Here is a 23,829-nt window from a genome sequence, read left to right on the forward strand (position 1 = left end):
ATTAAAAAAGTGCAGGTTAAAAAAAAGTGTGGATATTTGCACAGCTAATGAAAGAATGTATCCATTAGAAAGGGCTGGCCAGCTATCACAGGCATAGAAATATAGAACTGATTCTTTTTGTCTCCAAGAAGCCTCACCCAGAGGGATTAGAGGGAAGTAAATTAGAAGTGAAGATGAAAAAGGGTAAGCACCCTCTGCATTCGAGGTAGAAAGGGCCCTGTGCCTGCACAGAGGTGAGGGGTGGCAACCAGAGACGGGATGCTCAGTTGGATTTTGTAGGAGGAATAGGGATTAAAAGGCAGGTCTGGAAGGAGAATTTCAGGCAGAGAGAATAGCCATGCACAGAAAGGACCAGAAGCAGGGGCAGCCTGGTGCGTCTCTGCAGGCTACAAGTCGTCCAACCAACCTTGGAACTTGGAGGAGTGTATGTGAGGAAGGGGGAGAGGGCCTTCAGAGGTCAGCTGAGCTGGGTCATGCAGAACCCTAGGGCAGAGGTTTGAATGGTAAGAAGTTCAGCCTTTCTCCTGGCCAGAAGTTTAAACTGCTCAGAAGTGTGTCCTCTATCCTGAAAGCTCAGGGAGCCACTGATGGGTTTTACCCAAGGAACGGCATGATCTAATTTGCACCTTAGAAGGCCTGATCCAGAAGTTTTACTGGAGAGAGCAGGGCTGGAGCCGGGCAGACCAGTCAGGAAGCTGCTGCTGTGGCCCAGGTGAGATGCTGGTGCCCTAGACCAAGGTGACGGGGGGGCTGCAAGAGGGAAAGGGGCTCCTCCAAGGCCTGTCTGAATGCCTGACGCTGGCTGTGCCTCTTTCTCTACAATCTTCAAGTCAGCAAAGACAGATTAGGTTAGCAAGGGAGTGATGCAAGCAAAACTTCAAACCATGCTGGGAATAAAAATAATCTATTTCAGAGAACAATTTTGAAGTATGTCGAATTTGAGTAGCTGGCTGGGCAGCCAGGAGACTAGCTGGTGTATGGCAACAAGCATCCTTTGCCTGGAGTAGGAATTCCATGTACTCTTCCATGTGTTACTCATCACATCCAGAGATTCTCAGTGGGGGCGGGGGAGAGGCATTTGCCTCCCAGGGGACATGTGGCAACATCTAAAGATATTTTTGATTGTCACATCTGGGGGAAGGGGACGGTTGCTACCGGCATCTAGTAGGTAGAAACCAGGGATGCTGCTAAACATCCTCCGATGCACAAAACAGCCTCCTGTAACGGAGAATTATTCACTCCAAAGTGTTAATGGTGCTGAGATGGAGAAACCCTGTACCAGATGAACAAATAAAAGTGTGTGAAGTAAAATGGCAAGGTTCTGGAAACTCCTGCCCTAGGAAGCAAATAGTCACGTCTCATTGAAGAGAAGTCATCAAAGAGAGGCTGAAAAAGTGTTTGTGGGTGGGGGTGGGGGATACCTGAGTCAGGGGAATATTCTGTTTCCATGCACAGGTCTCAGCTCTCCAAAGGAGCCCAGGGCTTACAGCTTCCTTCCTGTAGGGAAAGGAACTTCCCAGGAGATCCTCACTGGGTGGGCCAAATGTGTCTGACCCCCAGAGGGAAGCCCCCAGGTCAGGGGCCCCTGGGGAAGGAATCAGGCTGAGATAGCCACCCTGGCAGCAACTGGCACCTGGGGTGGGGCAGGAAGGGTCTTGTTTGAATCATTCCCAAGGTATGGTCTAGTTCCTGCTGAGATCAAAGACATGGTTGGTCCAGTTATTGAAGGGAAAGTGAATAATCTCTCAGGTGTGTTGCAGTGGCAAATAACTGACCCAGTCAGGAATGCAGTTGACAGATATGTCAAATGGGGAGGGAGAGGTTGGGCAGTGACTGACGGGCCTGCAGCGCATTGACCTTCCAGGCACGTGGGGCCTCTGCTCTTCCTCACCTTCTCAGGCTGCCAATCTTGGGCCCCGAAGTCACTCAGGACTGACAGGAGGCCCAGAGGAGGCTGCTCTGTGGTCAGCTGGGGAAATCCTTCCTAAATCCGGAGGCCATGGAAGAGTCACTGTCACAACCGACCGTCTCTGGATGGCACAGCCCTGGCCTGATCCCACCACCTGGTGTCCTCCTGGGCCTCCCGGAGGATAGGCTTTGCTCTTCTCGACCACAGCTCTTGCATAGCCAGCTCCAGGTGGGCCATCGGTACCCTCTGGTATCCTTTACTTTTAGCCTTGCTCAGCACCGTTAGAGAAAAAGGAGGGGGAGCAGAAGACTCTTTTGGATAGGGTGGTCAGGGAAGGCCTCCTTGAGGAGGTGACATATGAGCTGAGATGTGACAGATGCAAAGAAGCCAGTCATGTGACGATATAGCAGCCTTCCAGGCAGAGGAAGCAGCACTGCAAAGGTCCCAAGATGGGAGAAGCCCGGCTTGTCCTTGGAGCAGTCAGAAAGCCTGTAGGCTGGAGCAGGGGAGGGAGCCTGCAGACGTGGCTGAGAGGCAGGTCGAGCTGGGATCATGCACGGCCTCGTGGGCCTCGGTAGAGTTTAGATTTCATTCCAGATGGGATGGGACACCGCTGGGGGTTTGCTGTGGCCTCTGTGTGGGGACCAGGCTGGACGCTGGAGTCAAGTTCAGAAGAGAGATGGTGGAGGCTTGGACTGGAGTGATGGCAGCAGAGGGGAAGGAGGGTTGGATTTGAGATGTCTTCTGGATATTGATCAGCTAGGCATTGGTGATTTGGATATAGGAGTTAAGAGAAGGGAAGACTCGAGAGGACCACTGCCCTTCTACCTTCAGCACCAGGGGATTGTGGTGCCACTGACTGAGGAATGGGAAACTGGAGGATGGGGAAGTCGGGCGTCAGTTTTAGATCAACCACAGTCCCCACTGTCAGCTGCTCTCTGCCCAGTATGGGGAGGCTGACAGGTAGCATGTCATCAGGAAGTGCAAGGTGTATGGGGAGCACTTGTACCTCCCTGGGCTCTCAGAAGCCCTTGTCCCATGCTTCTAATCTCTCTCCTCTCTGCCTTCATCCTGTTTGCTTTCCAGAACACACACTTACTTTTGCCACTCTCCTGCTCGAGAGCCTTTGATGACTTCCCATTCCTTATCAAGTCCAAACACCACAGCCCTGCATGGGTCCCTCACCAGTATTTTTAGTCTGAGAGAAACTGTTGTATTCAGAGGGGTGTACTTTCTGGTGGACAGGTCGGTGGCTGGGTACACACCGCCCCCTGGTGGCTGAAGGCCCAGCGGCACGGTTTCCCTTTGAGGGCCCGGAGCACGCGCACTCAGCCAGGCTAGGGCGGCAGCCCACGCCAAGGCCCTGTGGGAAGCCAAATCCCAAAGCATCCTGCACCACTGAGCCCCTGGTTGGGCCCTCCCTGTGGCATCCTCTGCAGAAGGGAGGCTGTGCACATCTTGAGGGCGGGGAGGGGCTGCGAGGAGAGCTTTATTTCATTCCCCCAGCCCAGCCAGGAAAGGTCGAGGAGGAAGCCAGGTATCCAGATGGCTTCTCACCTCTTGAATCTGTTCCTTCATCACCTTGATCTCATTCTCTCGAGGCTCTATTTGCTTCTTCAGCTCCTTTATTTTGTAGTCGAGCACAAACTTGAATTTTTCTAGTTCTTGATTTTTCTTTTTTAGATCATAGATTCGCTTCTCCTGTGGGGAAGAGGAGAGAGAAGTAAGGGAGGTATCAGGAGGTCCTGGTACAGAATCCCTTTGGGCCAAGAGCACAAATCCTGTGACCTCCCAACTGAGGAGGCCACAGGCTGCTCTCCTCCTGGGGACACAGAGGCTGGCTCCCCAACCAGGGGGCAACCCTGGCTCCATGGCCTCTGGGCCAGGATGTCACTGGTTCACCCACCCACTCATACAGGGCTGTGGCCGACTGTGTCTTCTAAAGCTCGCCTCCACAGCATCTCTCATTCCATGTGCTCTTCTACGATGTGAGCTTATGCTTCTCCATCAGGAGGTTGGCTCTAACTCCCACCCCTTGCATCTGGTTGGACTCATGGTTTGTTTGTAACCCAAAAAGTGCAACTCAAGAGATGCTGCATGGCTTCCCAGGCTAGCTTGGAAAAGGCCAAGCAGCTTCCACCTGGCTTTCCCAGAATGTGTGCTGTGGGGGAGGCCAGCCACTATGGAAGGAGTCCTACTACACTGAGACCTCCAGGCTGGAGAGCATGCTTGGTGCTCTGGCCAACAGCACCAGCTGAGCCCAGCCTCCCAGTCATCCCAGCCAAGGGGCTGGACGCGGGGATGAGGCGGCCACCTGGGATGCTGGTATTCCGGACTGCAGCTGCTGGAGTCACACAACTGAGGTCCCACTAGGACCCAGATATCAGGGACCAAGACAAGCCATCCCATTGTACCCTGTCCAAATTCTAGACCCTCCAAATCTGCAAGCATAATAAAAGAGTTGTTGTTTTCCACCACTAAGTTCTGGGGTAATTTGCTGCCAGGCAACAGTCATTGGAACATAGGTCTAGGCATTCTCAAACATTTACGGAATGGAGATCTTTTGCCAAGGTCAGAGACTCCAAATAGAAATATGAAACAGTCCCCACCTTTAGGAAGAAACACACTAACTGGGAAAGCACATGTGTCAACGAATGCAAACGTGCACCATGACGGGGTGGCGGAAGAGGGAGGCACAAAAGGCGTGGATGTATTGAGGGTGCTAAGAATCTGTTCGCAGGTCAGTGGGAAATGAGGCTGCAGGGGAGGGGGGGAGGGAGGCAAGAGTCTGGCATGTTGGGTTAAAGAGTTGAGAATTTATCCAGGAGGCCAGGAGTTGGGAAGTTACTGCCCTGGGGTCAAATCTGACCTGCTGCTCATTTGCATGAAGTTTTCCTGGAACAGAGCCAAGCCTGTTCATTTATGTCCTGTCCATAGCTGATTTTATGCCACAGCAGCAGAACTGAGCAGCTGTGTCAGGGACTGCACTGCCTGCAAAGCCTGAAATATTTGCTATCTAGTCCTTTATGGGGAAAAAAAGTCTGCTGACCCTTGCCGCAGGGAGATGCAAAAGAATTTTAAGTGGGAGAGTGACATAATCATGGGATGTGGTGGCAGGGGGCCCAGATGGGAACTGGAAGGGAGGACATTAGACTGTCAGGAGGCTGGTGCAATTTTCTAGGTCAGGAGGGCTTCACCTTTTCTTGTCAAAACTCTTCTTTGAGAATCTGAAGAGAGTTTTGGCCCCTCCCTAAAAAATGCTCAGATACAAACACAAACGCTCACTTGTAGACATTACGGGCAGGCCGGTCTCACGTCATCCTTATCAGAGCCTCTGGGGGCCCCATTTCACAGGTGAGAAAACAAGGCTTGGATTTGTTGCCCGAGGTCCTGGGGTGGGTGAACGGAAGAGCCTGCCCAGGAACCTAGTGCACTAGGCTGAAACCGGGTTTCTCAACCACCTGGGAGTTAACGTCTGACCCCGGTGGTACTGGCAGAGGGGGTGGAGAGGGGGGCTCGGAGCCTGGATTTGCTCAGGAGGGTGATAGGAGATTTCTGGATACTGAGGTGGTGTGCCTCTCAAAATGTGATGTCTCTCTTCTTAGTGTTTTCAGAGAGAGGCATCCCGGAAAGTGATACCACTTTCTGGGGGGTACCCAGCAGTGATAGGGCCAACCACAGGGGAGCTCCTCTCCAACCAGGGGGCCCACGTGGGCGATGAGGCTGGGAAGCTCCCCCCAGGCCATGGGATGGTCGCCTTGGGTGCCTGGCACAGTGGTGAGCAGGGTCCTGGTAGTCAGCACTTGGGTCTTATCTCAAGTCTGCTGCCCATCAACTGTATGACTCTGGGCAAGATGCTTCACCCTCGGAACTGTTTCTGGAGCTCTATAACTGGGCTGCTCATGGTCCTTGGGGTCGTAGGGAAAACTGAATGTGATGTGTTTACAGCAATGAGCCCAGTGCCCTGCACGCAGGAGGCATTTCCCTGACCGCTCACCCCCCTTCATGTTAAGTACATATGCCCTGGGAAGGCAGGGACACTGTCTTCTTGAGCTCTGTCCTCTGTGTCTGGGTCCACCTATCTGGAGCTGAGGGAGGACAGAAGACGAGCCTTCACCTTGTCTTGAATCGTCTCATCTCTTTCCTGGATCTCCCGCTTCAGGCCCAGGATGTCCTTCTCCAGGGACTTGATGACCCCCTGCAGTTTCACCTGCTCTCCCTTCAGGATCTCAATGTCGTTGGTTCGCTCTTCAATCTCCTTCTGCAGGCTGCTGAACTAAAGGGACACATAGCAACAACAGAGACCACGAAAGTCTTCCAGCTCATCTCCATTCCCCATGACTGTCTGTAGATTTTAAGAGCTCCCCGTCAGAATCTGGGACAGTCAGGAATATCCCAGGCCAAATGGACAGTGCGGTATTCTGTCCCATGAGGTTCAGTCCCACCCCTTTCAGTGAGGACGGACTGTCTGCCTTCAGAGGCTCCAGAGACCAGCTCCCCCAGTGGATCCAGAGTTTTCCGTGACCACGCTGACCTTGAACGGTTGGGATCCAGGCCCTGTCAAGGTCAGAGAGACTGAGTCCTAACTGACGAGCCATCTTAGTCATGTCCCAGAAGGGAAGGTGTGATTGCCCCCGGCCTGACTAGGAGTGTGATTTCTAATAGGAAGGGATGTGAGCTTGCATTGAACTTGGCTTCTCTAAGGCTAAACGTTTTGGGGAAACTGGCAATTCTATAAGGGTCTGGGAATGGAACCTCCTCACCCAACCATCGGTGACTACAAACATCTTCCCTGCCTTGTAAACTAAGCCTCCTCTACCCCCAATCTTTCTCCCACTCACAGAATCTGAACAGGAGCACCCCTGACTTCTTGCCCTGAGAGCCGGAGGACACCCCCAGGAGATGACTTGATCTATCTCACCTCCAAAGCTCTGAAAATCCTGATGAAACCCTATCTGCCAATAAATGAAAGCTCAGGGTGTCCACCAGGGTCACAGTGAACCCCCTGCCCCTGTAAACAGGGAAGTGGAGGGAGAACCCCAATGGTACCCAGTCAGAGGATGTGGTAAGGATCTGTCTGCCTGTCCAGGCAGGGGGAGCCCTCACACTGGCCAGTGGTTCTGTCCAAGGCCACTTGCTGGGTGGGAGGACATTCAGGTGGAACCCTCTGCCAGGCCACCCGGGTCAGAGCCAGACAGCTCCGTGTCTGTCCACCCACCCCGTGCTCTCTCTGCAGCGCAGCTCAGCCCGCCCCCAGGCCTCTCAGGGCACGGCCCACTACCTTCTTCCTCATGATCCCCGTTTCTCCTTTGAGCCGCAGGTTTGATTCCTTTTCATCCCGAAGCTTCTTCTCATACTTGGTTTTGATATCTTGGATTTCTCGGTCCTCATCTTCTTCAATCTGCTTCTTGGTCTCTTCAAACTCGCGCAGCTGCTGCCTGACATCTTCCTGTGCCTGGCTCAGAGAGAGGGGGAGAGTGTGGCCAGGGCAGAGGGGACATGCCGCACCTCTGTGCTAAGAGGGCCTGGGACGAGGTGAGCACGCGAGGCCCTTCATGGGACCGGGAGACGAGTGCAATTACAGAGATGGGAGCCAATGCCGTGGGCCCCTGGACCTCCCACTTCCCTCCTGTCCTTCTGTCTGTCCCTCTTTCCCTACCGGGGTAGGCCTTGGGCTCTACCACTCCAGGCACTGTGTCACCAACTCCCCCACACCCTGTTCCTCCTCCATCTTCTTCACACTGAAGCCTCTAAACTCATGACAGTTGTAACTTTATACTGATTTGTGAAATTGCTCGGTTGTCTCTCCATCAGATGTACATTCCTCAAGGGTAAAAACCTGGTCTCTAACTCCCACCACTAAGTGCCCAGTGTACAACGCACGCTGGCGCACAGCAGGTCCTGTCTGAGTGAGTAACTGTCGGAATGAATGAGTGAATCTTTAATTCTGCCCTCCAGCTCCTTAATCCATCAGTTCTTCCCTTTTCACCTCCCAGACAGTTCTCGAATCCACCCACTTCTCTTTAAGCCACTGACTGCCCAGGCCACCGTCCTCTCTTGCCTGGACTGTTGGCTCAGCCTCCTAACCGGCCTCCTGCCTCTGGTCAGGTCTCCCTCTGGTCTGACCTCATTCTCTAGCCGAGGGGAGCTTTCGGAACCACACACTTGGTGATGCCAGCCCCAGCTTAGAAGCCTTCTCCGGCTCACGCTCGGTCTCAGGACGGAGTCCAGACTGTTGGACCAGGGCCACAGGCTCTGTGGGAGGAAGCTTGGGACCATCTCTCTGGCCTCGACCATCACTCCCACCCCAGGCTCTTGCAAGTGTGAACTGACATCAGTTCCCCCAACATGCGTGCTCCTCAGCCGCTGGGCCATCCGTCTGCTTCCCACCCTCTGCCCGCGGCTCTCTCCCCTTCTTCCTTCCTCTCGGGGATGAAGCCAGCACACCCCAGCACTCTACGTTACATTGTGAATGCCTGCTTGTCGTGGGGCTCCTTGACGGCACGACCACCCCCGTGCCCAGCACAGTGAACACCTGGCACAGTGTGGTACAGCCCAGATGGTGGGACAGCAGACTCTGCCTGGTGGAGTCTGGGAAGTGACTGGCGCCTGACTCCTCTTTGCTTACTGCCACCCACTGGTGGATGCTTAGATTATGTCAGAGTCAATGGATTTCTTCTCAAACAGAGCCTGGTGTTCTCCCAGGCTGCACGGACTGTCCCTGGACTGAGTGTTTTGCGGGGTTGAGAAAGACAATGTGGTTTTAAAACTGGGCTCAACGGCCTCCTGAGAAAGGCTTCTCTTTGCCCATCATGTCACCAGACCTTTGCTGGACAGAAGCCTGGCAAGGTCGGCTCCGTCTGCAGCCTAGAGTGGCCCGCAAGCCCTGCCCTTGGTCTGGTAGGTGTTGCTAAGAAGGAAAAGCAGCCCACTCAGGCTAGTGCGATGGCACTCAGCGGGGAGCTCCCTAGGAAAGTTCTGAACTGAAATCCTCAGACTCAAAAGAAGGAAAGCATTGTCATCACAATGGGAGGTCCTGGGAGGAAGGTCATGTGTGCAAGTGGCCAGGTGAAGAGGAATCATCCTGAGCACGGCTCAGGGGTTGTGCAGAAAACTCCCAGAGGCTCCGCATCACTGGATATCGGGGAGCTGGACCGGGGCAGCAGGAAATGGGGCTGGGGGGTGGGCGGGGCAGACAAGGAACATTCCTCACACCGTGGAACTGGAGCCACGCAGGGCTCAAGTGAGGGTGGCATTCTCTTAGCTCCCGCTCTGCTGTGTCAGCGCTCAGCCTCTGCCAAGTCTGCGAGGCCCCCACCCTCTACTTCTTACTGTGTACACCCCCCACTGCCTGGTTGAATCCCAGTCCCCCGAGACTTTGGGGGGCCGACTCACAGTCCTCCCTGCCATCATCAGGGGTGGTTACAGAGGATCCTAGAACGTCTCCTGGTGTTTTGACCTTCATATTCCTGCATCCGCTCTCAGGCCCATCCCCTGGAATGGTGCTACCTCTGATGTCTTAAAATACAGGCCCTTCTCTGTGAGCACAGGTGATTTCTCTGCTGGATCCCAGGTATGCCACCCGGCCCTCAACCTCACCACCTCCCCTGGCCCTGTCTTGATTCCTCCACTGGCCCTTGGTTCCTTACTGACCCTCTCTGGCCTGGACCCAATGTGTGGTCACTGTTGACCTTTACTTTGTGCACCAATTAGCGAAGCCCCAGCTCTGAGTCAGGGCTGCTCCATGCCTTCCTCATTCACACGTCTACTTGCTGAGCCCTGCTGTGGAAAAGTGCACAGCCTGGTGGATTAATGCTGCCAGAATTCGCGTCTTAAACCTCAGTGGGGCCTTCAGCTACATTCCTGCCCACCCTGAGCTTGGTCGGCCCCTTTCTCATTCCTTTCCAAAATTGCTCCATGCCTTCGTGACTCTCCTGCCCCCTCGCTCTCAGCACACCATCTGCCAGAACTTCATGCCCCAAAGGGGGCCATCTGGCCTCCCTCAATTTCCTCTCCATCTTGGGAAACTGTCTATTATGGCAACCCAGACTACTTGAACATTCTATGACTTCGCTCTGCTTGGATGCTCTCAACTTCCTGCACTTCCCCGTCTCCTGGTTAATTCCCACTGACATGCCTCCTGGAGCTCATTAGCTCTTGCAAGCCTTTCCTGACCTCCCAGGCCAGGGAAGGTGCCCTGTGTCCGCATTCCCGTGCTGTCCAGTATACGCCTTAATGACTATCGGTCTGTGTGACCACCTCTCTCACCCGACTGGGAACCAGGCCCCATGTTTTACTTCATGCTTGACCACTCAGCACTCAGGCTGGTAAACCAGTAAGATATGATCTGTGTTTGTTGAGTCAGTGAAGGAATGATTTCATCTTGTAAGACATAAGAAGTTACGCAGGGGTTTCAGGCAACAGCCCTCCCCATCGTTCAGGGCTCGTGGTCCTCTCCAGGTTCTATAGGCTTCTTCTAGAAAGCCCCCTCCTTAAGGCTTAAAGGTTCAGCTAGGAGAGAACAGTAGGTATTCCTATCTAAGGAATTCCAGTCTCAAAAGCGGAGCACCTCCCAGCTCAGCGAGTCCCTGGCCCACAGGGAAACAAATATGGAAAAGGTACAAAACGAGGCCGAACGAAATACACAGGGCAAGGACGGTGGGGAAGGAAGAGGAGCTCCAGTGAGGCTTCCACAGCGATTTGGGCGGTTCCCAGGCCAGGTCCGTGGGATGGCGCCGTGAGAGGGAGGCCTAGCGTGGCCCACCATGAGTACCTCTTCCAGAAGGGTGGTTTTCTCCTGCAGCTTGGCCTCGTAAAACTCAGTCAGCTCCTCCAGGGCCTGGCTCTTGGTCTCATCGTTATCCCGAAGCTGTTTCTCGTACTCCTCCTGCATCCTCTGGGACTTGAGCTGCAATTCCTGGTACTTCTCATATTCCAGAAGCAACTTTTGATTGTTGCAACATTCTGGAGGGAAGTGGGGAAGGTTATTTCAAGAGGGACAGTAGCACCAAGCTCAAGGACACTCAGGAGCCTTGGGTGTGTTTCTGCCCCCTGCCACCATCGACTAGAGCATCTGCCTCCACAGCCAAGGTTCAAATGCATGCCTGGCTTCCTCCCCTGCCCCCTGCACCATCATCTAGTCGGGTGGCCAGTTTTCCCTCCTTTCTCTGTCTAGGTGGAAAGGTTTCCAGGAAAGTGCAGAGGGGTGTCTGGCGGTTCGAGGCCAAGAAGAATGTCCAAAACAGGCACTAGTACTCCCATTTTATAGAAGAGTAAACTGAGGCTCAGTGAGGTTAGGTGACCCCCTAGAGTGCCCAGCAAGTCCTGGTGAGTCTGGGATCCAGACAGTCTATCAGGCTCCAAACCTGCGCTTTCCCGTATCACCTACTGGCTTGCAGGAGGGATTTAACACATTTTTAAAGACTGAGTAAATACACAGGAGTGAAAGCCACAGTGAGTTCCCAGAGACAAATGTAGCCTGTTTGTAGACTGGGGCTTCTGCTGGGTCTGGAGGACTCTCAGGCTTTTGCCCCCAGCCAACCGCCCTCTGCCCAGTGGCCTCCGCGCGTGGCCTCACCCAGGTCCTGCAGTTCCCGGCTCTGCTTGTCCAGGAGGTCTTCTATGCGCTCATGATGGAGTATATCCTGCTTTTCTTTTTCTGTTCTTAAAACCTAAGGCACAGAGTCAAACGTTTTCATTTCTATACATCTGCTGAACGCACCGTATGAGAAGCACCAGCTACGCAAGTGATAGCTTCCTTCACTCACAACTGGTTCCCAAGCCCTTACTTTGGCCCAAGCACTGTTCCATGAGCAACATCCGAGCCATCACTTTTATCAGCATCATATTCTGCTCTGAGAGTTCTGTGCTTTCTCTGCTTACATCCTTCCACTAAATGGGTCTTGTCAACAGATGAGTTCAGTTTTGGACATGCAGCAAGTGAATTTTTGAGGTGGAAAAGGTGAGATTCATTTGAATCCTTCATTGTCAGCACACTGTTCTCAACTAAATCCTTGGCTATGTTCATGTGTCAGTTTCTAAAGAAGTGTTTTCTTTTATGGAACAAGAAAGCTCCTTGGCAGGGAGGGGAGGTACCTAACTTTGTGCTTAGCTTACAGACGGCATCAAATCAACGTTTGCTGACCAAAGGAATGAAATAATAACATTGGCAGCCATGGTGCTTGTTTTTTAGCCAAACTTTCTGACCCATGGAGGTAACATAAAAGAACGAATATCCCTTGAGCAAATACTTGGGGATTTTGGATGAAGAGCCAGGCAGATTTGGACAGAATGGAGAAATCGTTCTGGGAGAGTCCTGGGCCAACTCTAGCAACAGGAAGACCCTCTAGACTAATTTTATTTAACCTACTGACAACCCGAGATCAATATTCTCCTGGCTCTTCTCTTTCCATACTTTGTTTTTCTTGTTACTTTTCATTTTGCTTTTAAGGTAGTTTCTCTTGATCAGAAAGGTAATATATTCTCATTGTGGAGAATTTGGAAATTATAGAAAAGCATAAAAAACAAAATTCAGACTATCCACAATACCAACTTCCAGAGATAATCACACTGTTAGTTATTTTCTTCAACATTGTTCTATGTGTATTTATTTTACTAAATTAATAGCATCACTATAGAGAGTCTTACATTCTGCTTCCCCCCCCCCCCACTTAGCACTTTGTTGCAAGCACTTCTGATGGCATCAATTATGCTTTAAAGTCTCACATTATCACAGATCTTACTGCTCAAGCGTAGGCCAGTTCTGTCTTGAGTGAATAGGAAATTTCTTGTTATTTGTGGTTGTTGGTTCAACCGACCTGGTTTTTTGTTTTCAAGGACTCCATTTCCTGGATGAACTTGTCTGTTAGCTCCTTAATCTTCTCAGAATAGTTCATATCCTTCAGTCGAAGTTGATACTCATTCTCCATTTTTAATTCTTCCACACGACTCTTCAGCTCCAACATAACTTGGGCCTTTGGGAGAAGGACACAGAAGCAGGAACGTTCACAGTGCCGGAAAAGGGGACTACTGTTGCTTTTAGTGTTTTATTATTGACAGGAATGGGTTTCAGGAATGCTTCATAAATATGTCTTTAAACGAAGGTTCCATATACCAGCAGTTAATCAGTTTTACAGATATAACTGAAATATTCAGTTGGCCACTCTAACTTTGTAAATGTTTATCAATTGTCTCCCACGTGCCTAGCATGTGCTCCCACGTGCTGGAAACTGTTGGTCATACAAGTGAATTACACGTGGTTCTTGCCCTAAAGAGTAGGAGAGGAAAGCTAGCTCACAGGCTAAAAGCAGAGCCTGGTACAAGTCAAGGTGATCACTTGGTAGAATGACAGGTGGGGCAGTGAGGAGGACAGCATGGTGGTGCGGGCGGAGAACAGGCGCCACCCCTGGGCACAGGGGAAGCCGGGCTGGAGAGGGGCTTGACTGTCAGTCCCAGGACGCTGGACACAGTCTGGCAAGGAATTTCCCGTGTCCCTCTTTACTAGATCTGATTCTTACCTTCTCCTCCATGTCTGTTTTGGTAACAAGCACCTCTTCGGCAAAGCCCACCTCCCTCTCTCGCTTGACTCCTCGGCCATCCTTATCAAAGACTTTCCAGGTGAACAGGCAGCCGTCCTCGGCGACAGTCAGCAGGAACTGGTCATCGAAGGTGAGCAACATCTGAGGAGGAAGAGCATGGAGGGGAGGCTTTCTTAGGCCCTGGAGACCAGGACTGAGCCTTAGGAAATAATCAGAGATGCTCAGAGAAATCTACAGACTAGGATATTTATCAGAGTTCATAGGATAATTTAGATGCCCAGTTGTAAGGAAGAGTTAAATGAGTTATGGTCCATCATATGGTACATATGGTATGATATTTGTATAGCTACTAAAAATATCATGTTTTTGAAGAATAATTATATGGAAAAATGCTTACAATAGCATTAAACTTTTAAAAAAGCAACCCGCAAAAAAGTGTACATACAGTATGATCTTAATTTATTTAAAACATGTACCAAAAAGTGGAAGAAAATGCATCAATCTATTAATGATGATGCTATTATGAGGATTTTTATTCCTAAAATAAACATGCATTGCTTTCATAATCAGAAAAATTAACATCTTATCTACAGAACTTAGCGGTGCTGAAGCAAAGAGGAAAGAATATGTTATAGTAATTTACTTTGGACCCAAGACCAGGCTCAGTGCAGGAATGTTCCAGTTTATAATGAAAAATCCTGTCTTAATAAGGACGGTGTCTGCAGGCAAGCATTTGGGACAAAAACCTCAGGTTGGTATTCTTCACTTGGGGATAAGAGAGGGGAGGGCAGAGAGACACGTTTTCCCAGTGCCTGGTCTTCAGGATCCCACGTAGACATAGACACTGCTTTTTCACAAGGCGGAATGGAAGAACAGTTTACAAATGTGTGCTCATGTTATCACCCTGGAGAGGGGCAGGGGCTCAGCTCCTGGGCCAGGAGTCCTTTTGGTCCAGGGCAACTCTGTGGAGGACAAGAAGCACTGTGAGCCATTCCACTCAGAGGCTGGGAGAGGAGCACACTGGCTTGGACAGGACAGCTGGGTGGGGCGTCGACAACATCTCTCAAATGGTCCATTTTTATGCAAAATAATTTGTGAACGACCTTGTACATAAACCTTTAGGTGCCTCTCTGATGACTTCCTAGGACAAATTCCTGGGAGTAGTTGAAACAAAGAACATCAATAGCCAATAAATGTTTATTGACTATTGGGCTGGATGACTAAATAAGGGGAGAGCCAAGATGCTGGGATGTTGAAAGGATGAAGCAGGTGTGTTGGGGGCAGGCCCAGATGGACCTACCAAGAGCTGGATCTGGGACTGGGCCCCTGAGGACAGGGTCCCCTCTCACCTTGGTGACAGGACCAGCATGGGCCTGGTACTCGCTGAATTCTTTCTGCAAAGGCAGAGGATACTTCATGGCACGAATGGTTCCCACCGAGGTGCCCACAAACATCATGCGTCCGGAATGCGAGATGACAATGGCTGTGTAGGTGACATCAAATGCTGACGTCTCTCGAAGGACCTGGAAGACAGCCAGCTCTGTTCAGGGTCGGGGGCTGAGCTGTGTCCCCATGTCCTCATCTCATTCTCTTCCTCTCTTCTGACAGCACTGCTAGGGCAAGTTCTGGATTTAAAATGTGTTTTTTTTCCCCCATCACTTTCAGCATGTGGCACAGTGTCCAGCACATAAAGGGCACAAACTGCACACTTCTTGGCTGCCTGACCAATGAGTCCACGGTTCTAGGAGTTAGGAATAACACTAATGAAAGGAAACCTTCACACAGCACCCACTGTGTGCCAAGCAGCGCTCTATGGAGTTTACATGTTGTAACTCATTCCATCCTCACAAAAGCCCTTTGAGGTAGCTACTGTTATCCCTATTCTAAAGATGATGAAACAGAGTCACAGAGATGCTAGGTAAGTTGCCTCAACTCACCCACCAACTAAGTGGCAGTCAGGCTCCTGAGACTTAACGTTACTGACTGCTATGCTATGGCTGGGCATCTTAAACTGAGAATGGGATGTGGATCGTTAATCCATTCAGCAAATATTTATTAATGTCCATTATATAAACAAAACCATATTATCAGGGAATTCATACATTCCTACACCCTTTAGTTTACTCATCCACCCATCCATCCACCTAGCCACCAGATATTTACCAAATGTTTGCTGTGGGCCATGCACTGCGCTAGCTGGTAGGGATACCAAGAGCTGTGAACCACGGCCCCGCCCCAAAGGAGCTTTGTTCCAGCACAGCACTGTGGAAGCCACCACAGAATTGGGACCAAGCTCCTTGGGGGCACACTGGAGAGACACCCTGCTCTAAGCTGGGCTCGTGGAGGACACAGCCACATTTGCAGGAAGTGTCCCTGCTGAGTTCTTCTCTCCTCCCTCAACTATTTGGAGCCAGCGTGGTAATTCTAAAATTTCAGAGTTTGGGGATTTTAGACAAATATGGTGGCAACCTTAGGTGATCGTGACAAGTAGAGTTCTGTTTTTACCCCCATAGAAGTACGTGTAGATCAAGGATTAGAGCACAGTTCAGAGATGCTGCTGACCTCCATCCCTAGAGGGTGGGGGGAGAAGTTACAGATGGCAAGCAAAGTAGAAATGGAAAAGGGCCCCCCAGTTTAACACAGTCAGGTGGGCACTGGGCAGGAAATTCCAGAAATCACAATAACTGAGCTGACTGTATAGGAATGAGGAGCCAGGTGTTATCCCATGAAGAAGGGACCCAGTTCTCACAGGCCCCCTTTCCATCCCTTTCTGCTGTAAACGCAGGAGGCTGCCTTCTGTAGATCAGGCCAGCAGCCCAGAGGAGGGGCAGGAGCAGAGGCAGACTCACTGAAGAATCCGCAATCTCCTTGAGTGTCTGGTCTGATCCAACAGCAAAGATGATTTTGCCATCAGGGGAGATGGTAACACAGTTGTAGCTGCAGGACTTGAGAACACATTCTGTCTCTCGCTTTCCTGTGGACAGATTCCATTCATACACAGCACCATCTGTGCCACAAGAAATCAGTCTGCTGTCATCAGAATTCCACGCAACAGAACGAATCTACAGGGGATGAAGACGTACTCAGTTAGGAGTGTAAACATTCACGTGCGCGCACGCACGCACACACACACACCCTTCTCATGGAAAGGAGGATAACCCCTTATGTATTCCACTAGACTCAGGCAGAATGTCCTTTCCTGGTGTGTGCCCTTTGGTAAACACAGATTGTAGCTTCATGGGAATATTAAAATTCTATTTTCCCAGATGCTTGCATAATACTGAAGACAAAACATTCCCATTTTGCTTTATGGATGTAAAGACTAAATCATAATGCTTTTCCTATTTATTTAATTAATTAATTAATTAATTAATTAATTTATTTATTTATTTATTATTGCAGTACAGTCAATTACAATGTGTCAATCTCTGGTGTATAGCACAATGTCCCAGTCATGCATATACATACATATAAGGACTGAATCATAATGGCTCCTATAATGCTATGATCAATCATTGCTATGTTTCACAAAAACTTTTTATTTTGAAATAATTATATATTCACAGGAAGTTGCAAAAATATCACAGAGAGAGGGGACTTCAGAATGGCAGGGTAAGGACCTGAGCTGACCTATCCCCCACAAAATAAGTTAATTGTTAAAAATTATAAAAACATTTATTTAAAGTCTCTGGAAATTGTCCTAAGGGCACACAGCAAATGTAGAAACATTCGTTCAAGAAAATCTACTCAATCTCTGTAGGAAGAGTCTGTGGCATATGAGCCATGACCTGCTCCTTTACCCTCCTTGGCTTCGAAAGCTTTGTTCCTGTGCACACTGGGCAGGTGTGGCCAAAAGACGGGGCACCCTCTGTCCTCAGCTCTCAGTCTTTGGCCACGGTTTCACCCTGGGAAACCTGCTGGCGTTTCTTATCCTTACCCAGAAGCTCTATTCCAGGCAGGCATGGCCAAGAGGACCTCAGCTTCCTTCCCCCAGCCAGTCCCCACTCGTCAGTGGAAGCTCTACTCCAGTTCAAAAGCCTGAGAATACTGGTGCCCCAACTGTCCCTTCCCACACCACGAGGGAAGAGCTGAAAAGACGAGGGATTCCACCTCCTTTCCACCTGCAAGTGCCACTCACAGAGTAGGGATGTCACTCCTGGGAAAGAAGGTCCCTACCCCCAGCCCTTGTGCAGTGGAGCAGGGGCTCTTCCCAGGGTAAAGTCCGTCATAACCCAATGAGCGCCACAGCTTGGCTTGAAGAGACTGACTTCCTTGAAGGAGAGCATGGAGCATTCCCTGCTGTGGGCGTCATCTAAACCACTGGAGATCTAGTTGGAGGGCAATTAAGGGAAGGCTGGTAACTCCCTGATATAAGCAAAATGGCAGAGCAACAGAATTTTAATTTTAACAGAGAGAACAAGGGAAAGAGATAGTCAAGGGAGCCCTTCTGGGATCCGAGACAACTCTGGGGGTCGGGAAGGCTTTACGGACGTGCTAGGCTGCACCCACTCAAGAGCAAGCAGAGCAGGATACAGGGAAACCTTGAAAGCACCCCTTAAGAGGCACAAAGACCCATTAACACAGCACGGAAGCCTCCCTGGCACAAGGGGTTTAAACACAACATCTGACCAAACACTAACTGAATAATAAGCTCCTGACCTAGGGGCATTTCCCAGGAAGCCAGGCTTGCAAATAAAGTCACGCTGTGCCTGGCAGCCTGCAGGGCTGTGTGCATGGCTAAGGCCGCACCCTCTCAGGTACAATCAGAGAGGAAGCCTCCAAACTATTAGTCTCTGGCTAAACATGGAGCAAAAACACAAACTCCGTGAACTGTGACAGCAGCCTCTAAGCCAAACAAAAATCCAACAGTAAAGGGTGAAAATACAGCTGGCTACGGGGCCTTAAGCACAATCAGTGACTAATAAAGTGGCTTAAGTCAACCCAGGGGCAAGCTCTAGGCAACCAGGCTAAAAGGTCAAAAAAGAACTGCATCTGAGCAGAGACATCCCATGCCGTAAGCGGCAGGGGAGAAAAGACTTCTCAGAGTTAGTGCAGCCAAGTCACTAAACAAAATGAACAAATGAAAAACAACATTCTAGCCTTTCCCCTTTTCCATATTTGTAACTCTCCAGGAGTGAGAGGCTGGCCCCATGATCTCCAATATATTTGGGTATTTTCTCAGTCTCCTTATAAGCAATGCCCTGACCCACTGGCCACCTCTCTGGGTGTCCCCATGACCCCCAGTCCTGCCAGCCATGTCCTGAGCCACCTCTCAGCCCCATCTCCACCTCTTAAATCACATTTTCTAACTGTTTGTTACTGTTATGTAAAGGTACACTTAAAAAATATAGTCACCTTCTTTCCTATCATATTCCTAGATTCGCTAGTTTTAATGATTTACCTGCAAATTCTTTGAATTTTCCACATACCCAATTATGTTGTCTGTGATGATAGCTTTATTTCTTCCTTTGAACCTTTGTGCCTTTTATTTTGCTATGGTCTGAAGGTTTATGTCTCTTGCTAATGCACCCCCAAATTCATATGTTGAAGTCCTGCCCCCAAAGATGGTGGTATTAGGAGGTGTGGCCTTTGGGAGGTGATTAGGTCCCGAGTGCTCCCCTCATGAATGGGGTCAGTGCCCTTAGGAAAGAGGCCCCAGAGAGCTAGCTCGCCCCTTCTGCCAGGTGGATACAAGGAGTCTGCAACCAGAAGGTGGGCCCTCCCAGATCCTGCCGGCACCTTGATCTTGGCTCCTCACCCTCCAAACGGTGACAAAAAGTCTTGTAAAGTGGTGAAACAAATCGCTGCTGCCCTGGGCTGGTGAGGTAGGGCCCCCTCGGGGGGTGTGCACCGTCCTAGGAAGAGCATCCCGTCCACCTGGCGTGCTTTTACCTGCATCTCACAGTCGCATCGCGGGCGCTGCGGAAGCTCAGCACCTCTCGATGCTGCCTGCTTAACAGCACTTTCACTCACGGCCTGCTAATCACTGAAGTCAATGGCAGGTTTTAGTCTTCACGGAACCCCTCGCTGACATTTAATACCACGGGCTACTTTATCCTTTTGGAAACTAATTCCCTGGCTTCTCTGATACAGTTCTTTGATTCCAGGTTCTCTTTGTACCTTCATTTGCAATCTTTCTCTTCTTCACCAGTCCCTTAAATGTTGGTTATCTGTCTCCTGCCCAAGATCTCAGATTCCACATGAGCCCTTGGTGATCCCATGCCTCTGACTCGCACGGTCACCTAATCCCCTGTGCCGTAATTTCCAGCCTTGCCTTCTCCCTGACATCCACACCCGTATCTCACTGCTGGACACATCAAACGCAACACGTCCAGAATGGAACTTAATATCTCTTTTCTCTGTCCCTACTCCTAAAGCCATGGTTTAGTTCCTCCCTCTTCTTTCACTCTCACTTCCTAGCTGGCCTCCTTCACTCCAACTTATCCTCTGCTCTAATCTCTCCTTAGCACTGTTTGGAGAATTATCTTTCTGATCACCTTACTTCCTTTCTTAAATCCTTCCAATTGTTTCTCATCACCTACAGACTAATGTCCAGTTCCTTGGTGTGGCACACACACTCTATGATGCAGCAAACTTCTCCAGCTCCTCCTCCTCTCCCTCCTCAGATGTGCTCAGTGCTCCAGCCCTGTAACCACAAATCACCATCCTCTTCCGTAGTCCCATTCCATCATCTGTAACATGTCCTCCGGCCTAGAATGCCTTTCTTTCCCCATTGCTTTTTCTCACCAAATTCATCTGCTGACGTCTTACCCTTTCAGTCTTTGGCCTCTCCCTTTTCTTCCTGCTCCATATCCACCCTATCTTCAGGAATGACATGTTTTACTTCCTAAATGTCTTTTGAATCCATCCACTTCTTCAAATACTATCATCTGTCGTGTGGACATTGACAATCATCTCCTTACCATTTCCACCCTCGTCCCTTTCAATACAATCTTTATTCTGCAGCCAAAGTAACCTCTTAAAATGCAAATCTGGTCATATCATTTCCTGTCCTGAAAGTCTTCAGTGATTTCAAAGATCCAGAAGGATAAAGTATAAAATTCTTAAAGGCCTACAGAGTTCCATAAACAAGATTCCATGAACTTGGGCCCCTGCTAACCTCACCGATCTCAGCTCACACCAAGTTTCATTCCTGATAGCTATGTTTCAGCCCCACAGACAGTTCTTCCTGTACCCCCAGCAATCTCTCATCTGAGGGTCTTTGGATCCTTATCTGCAATGATGTTCCCCACCAGCACTGTCTGGTTAATTCCTACCCACTCCTTAGGACCAAGCCTTTGTGAACACCTCCGCCTCCTTCATCATGCCAACTCCTCATTGCTGTGTCTCATAACAATCCACATTTTTCTTTCATTGAATTTACTGCAGTTAGCACTTAAATGTATCTGTGCATTTGTTTTCGTTTTCTTTTACCCCAAGTAGACAGTGATCTCCAAGAGGAAAGGAATCACTTCTCTGTTGTTCAGTTGTATCCTGCTGGCTAGCATGATGCTTGGCTCTGTGTCCTTGTTTCCCTGGACACTGTTCATTCACTCACCTTCCCTGTGTGTCCTTTCAGGTTTGAGATGTTCTCCAGGCTTGTAGTGGTAAAAATGTGAATCACATTTCCATTGACAGCAGCAAATAGGTGACCTCCATTGCTAAAGCAACACTACAAGGAAATACAGAAAGAGAGGAAGGATGGAAGAAAGAAAGGCGCAGTCTCCTGGGAGGTGACAGTCAGGAGCTCCTTATCCTAAAGAGTTCAGGCTGAAACCGTCGTAGAATTGGGAATCAGGGGAAGGTGCAAATAGGACTGAGAACTGGCTGACACCTTCACTTTCTCTATTCCTGGAGCTCATAACTGGCCGAGATGCTCACACTACCATGTGCACTAATCATGAAGCTGCTCGGGTCATAGAGCAGAACGCTCATTTTGTCTGCAAGAAGGAGCTTCAGAGCGGGGAAGCAATGCCTGAAATCACTCTCTTGTTTATGCAAGTCATCTCGGGGAGATCTGAGAGGCTGCTGCTGTCTCTCACCACTGCTCACTCTGCCTGGCTCCTCCCAATTGCCAACCCCGCCTTCCCAGCTGTGCCTGATTCTGTGATAACTTTTCAATGCTTTTTTAATTCTTTCTTTTTTTTCATTTTTTTGGGAGGGGCAAGGTAATTAGGTTTACTTAATTTTTAGTGGAGGTAATGGGGATTGAACCCAGGACCTCAAGCAGGCTAAGCACATGCTCTACCACTGAGCTAAACCCTCCCCTGGACTCAATGCTTTTTATTATTCCACAGACACAGAGAGGACTAATAGCAGATGGGATCTCACAAGGTTTGGTTCAATGAAATATTTTGGTGGGGAGGACAGGAAGAGGATAGAAACAATATACTCAATAAGTTTGGTGGGAGAATTGGATTTTCTTTAAGCCATTCAAAGTCTCTAAGACAGGCTTTGGTCCCACCTCCCCAGTTGTGTTAGTTCTTGGTATTTCAACCCCGGCTTTCCAAGAAACTGGACCTTTGTCTCCAGCTGTTCTTACCTCTTTGCACCCGCGGACAGAGTACTCTTTGAATGAACGTATGTCATCAATGAGGAGATTCATAAGGCGTAGCTTGTCAGCGAAGCCCACCACAATGAAGTGTCCGGATGGGTGAAGGCTGATTGTGTACGCTTCCTCTTGGTATTCCTTAAACAGTTCCAGAGTGCTGTGCAAAGATAAATTACTGAGTCTAAGTCAAGCCCACTAAGACCCTCAAGCCCTCCACTGTACCTGGGACATAGTTTTATCAGAGCATTCGAGATACTTCATCTCTTGCGATTGTTGGTGTGTCTTTTTCTAGAGTTTGGTTACTTGAGAATAGTGTTCAGCAATGAGTGTGCCAAGTAGGGGGACTGATCAAGGGGTTGTTTAGGGATGCTGGAGGCACAGTTCCATTTAGATTCCCAAATCAGAAGCACTGCACATTTTTTTTCCCCCAGCAGCCCCAGCAGCTATACACAAGAGCAAAGAAGTTATATTGTGGGGCCAGTCTAGGCTGGAGAGTCTCGGGGAGCTAAGCCAAGAGGATAAAATCACTAGGGCATTGAGGGTGGTTAGGGCAGTGATAAAGATTAAAAGGAGGAATATGAAAAAGAATATATGTGTGTACATATAACTGAATCACTATGCTGTACACCAGAAACTACACAACACTGTAAATCAACTATACTTGAAAAAAATTAAAAAAAAAATTTAAACTAGAAGAAAGGAATCGATGGTTTAGAGAGCTCCATGGGGCAAAAAGCAGATCTAGTGGGAGTGAGGGAATAGGAAAGCTAGAAGGACATAGAGGTCACATGAGAAGGTAACATATTAGGTTGTTCACGTCCCTAGTGTCCAGTATAGTGTCTGGCATGTAGTAAGCATTTAATCAAGTGCAAAGTGATTTTCTAGCTCATGCAAGAGGGAAAAGATAAAAAGATAATTTGCCTGACTTGATTAAAAAATTTTTTTTCCAACTGAAAGCTTCTAGGTAATTAAATTTTAAAACTCTTTAATTAAAATAATTCACACGGAAAAAAATTTAACACCCAAAGTCCTGCATACTGCAGTAGCAAAGACTTTTATTTCTTACTTTGATTCGTAATTCCAGATGCGAACGGATCGATCCACAGAGCAGGTGGCAATGAGGGGTTTGCGGATGCAAGAAGCTAGACCAGTGATGGATGCTGAGTGTAATGGGTGCATCAAATACTCAAAGTGCACAGGCTCCCCCTGGAGAAATCATAAAGAATGAGATCAGGCAGAGTAAGCAAGGGGCTGGCTATACACTCCAGCCCTCATTACTACTTATGGATGTTAATTAGCCTGGGTGCACATAAACCGGGCTGAGGGCAAATCACTTTCACATTATGTATATCTCCCTATGCCATTATTATTTTAAAACATCACTTAAATGGCAATAAAATATTTTATTCTATGAATATATCAGAATTTAATTTAGCCATTTCTCTATTGTGGGAACCTTTAAGTGGTCTCCAATTTTTGTTACTTAGGCTAAATATTCTTCCATGTAAGTCTGTGTTCCTCTCTGATTACTTCCTTAGATACTGTAGTGCAAGTGCCTGATATTAAGCTTTTGAGCCTCAGGGCATCTGTTTCGAAGGCCAACCACCTTAAATAAACACATTGCCATCTGTACGACACAGCTACCAGCAAAACCACCAGCTAAGGAACTAAGCCGCCTCTACCCTTGAATAACCCTTTTTCAGACAGCCCCGGGTAACTCCAATAACTGACCACTTGAGTGACCCCAGTTTTCCCTTCTTGTCCTCTTATGCTTAAATTAGCCAATAAAGAGTAAACTCGTGAAACCCTAGGCACTCCAAGCATACTAAGGG

The 23,829-nt window shown here is 49.2% G+C and overlaps 1 protein-coding gene across 3 annotated transcripts in view; it reads right to left on the reverse strand.

Annotated features, from left to right (window-relative positions):
• The window catches only part of CFAP57 (cilia and flagella associated protein 57), a 54,240-nt gene that overhangs the window by 15,897 nt on the left and 14,514 nt on the right, over positions 1–23,829 (reverse strand). For all 3 annotated transcript variants that reach the window (XM_031464954.2, XM_031464955.2, XM_064493671.1), the window contains exons 7-18: positions 23,064–23,203; positions 21,989–22,154; positions 21,005–21,118; positions 16,296–16,508; positions 14,796–14,969; positions 13,426–13,587; positions 12,727–12,882; positions 11,487–11,580; positions 10,683–10,873; positions 7,191–7,364; positions 6,027–6,185; positions 3,467–3,610 (exon numbers count right to left, since the gene is read on the reverse strand). In XM_031464954.2, the coding sequence (XP_031320814.1) occupies positions 3,467–3,610; positions 6,027–6,185; positions 7,191–7,364; positions 10,683–10,873; positions 11,487–11,580; positions 12,727–12,882; positions 13,426–13,587; positions 14,796–14,969; positions 16,296–16,508; positions 21,005–21,118; positions 21,989–22,154; positions 23,064–23,203 (1,887 nt within the window). The remainder of the gene's footprint in view (positions 1–3,466; positions 3,611–6,026; positions 6,186–7,190; positions 7,365–10,682; positions 10,874–11,486; positions 11,581–12,726; positions 12,883–13,425; positions 13,588–14,795; positions 14,970–16,295; positions 16,509–21,004; positions 21,119–21,988; positions 22,155–23,063; positions 23,204–23,829) is intronic.

Source organism: Camelus dromedarius, chromosome 14, assembly GCF_036321535.1.
Source record: "Camelus dromedarius isolate mCamDro1 chromosome 14, mCamDro1.pat, whole genome shotgun sequence".
NCBI classification, from domain to species: Eukaryota; Metazoa; Chordata; class Mammalia; order Artiodactyla; family Camelidae; genus Camelus; species Camelus dromedarius.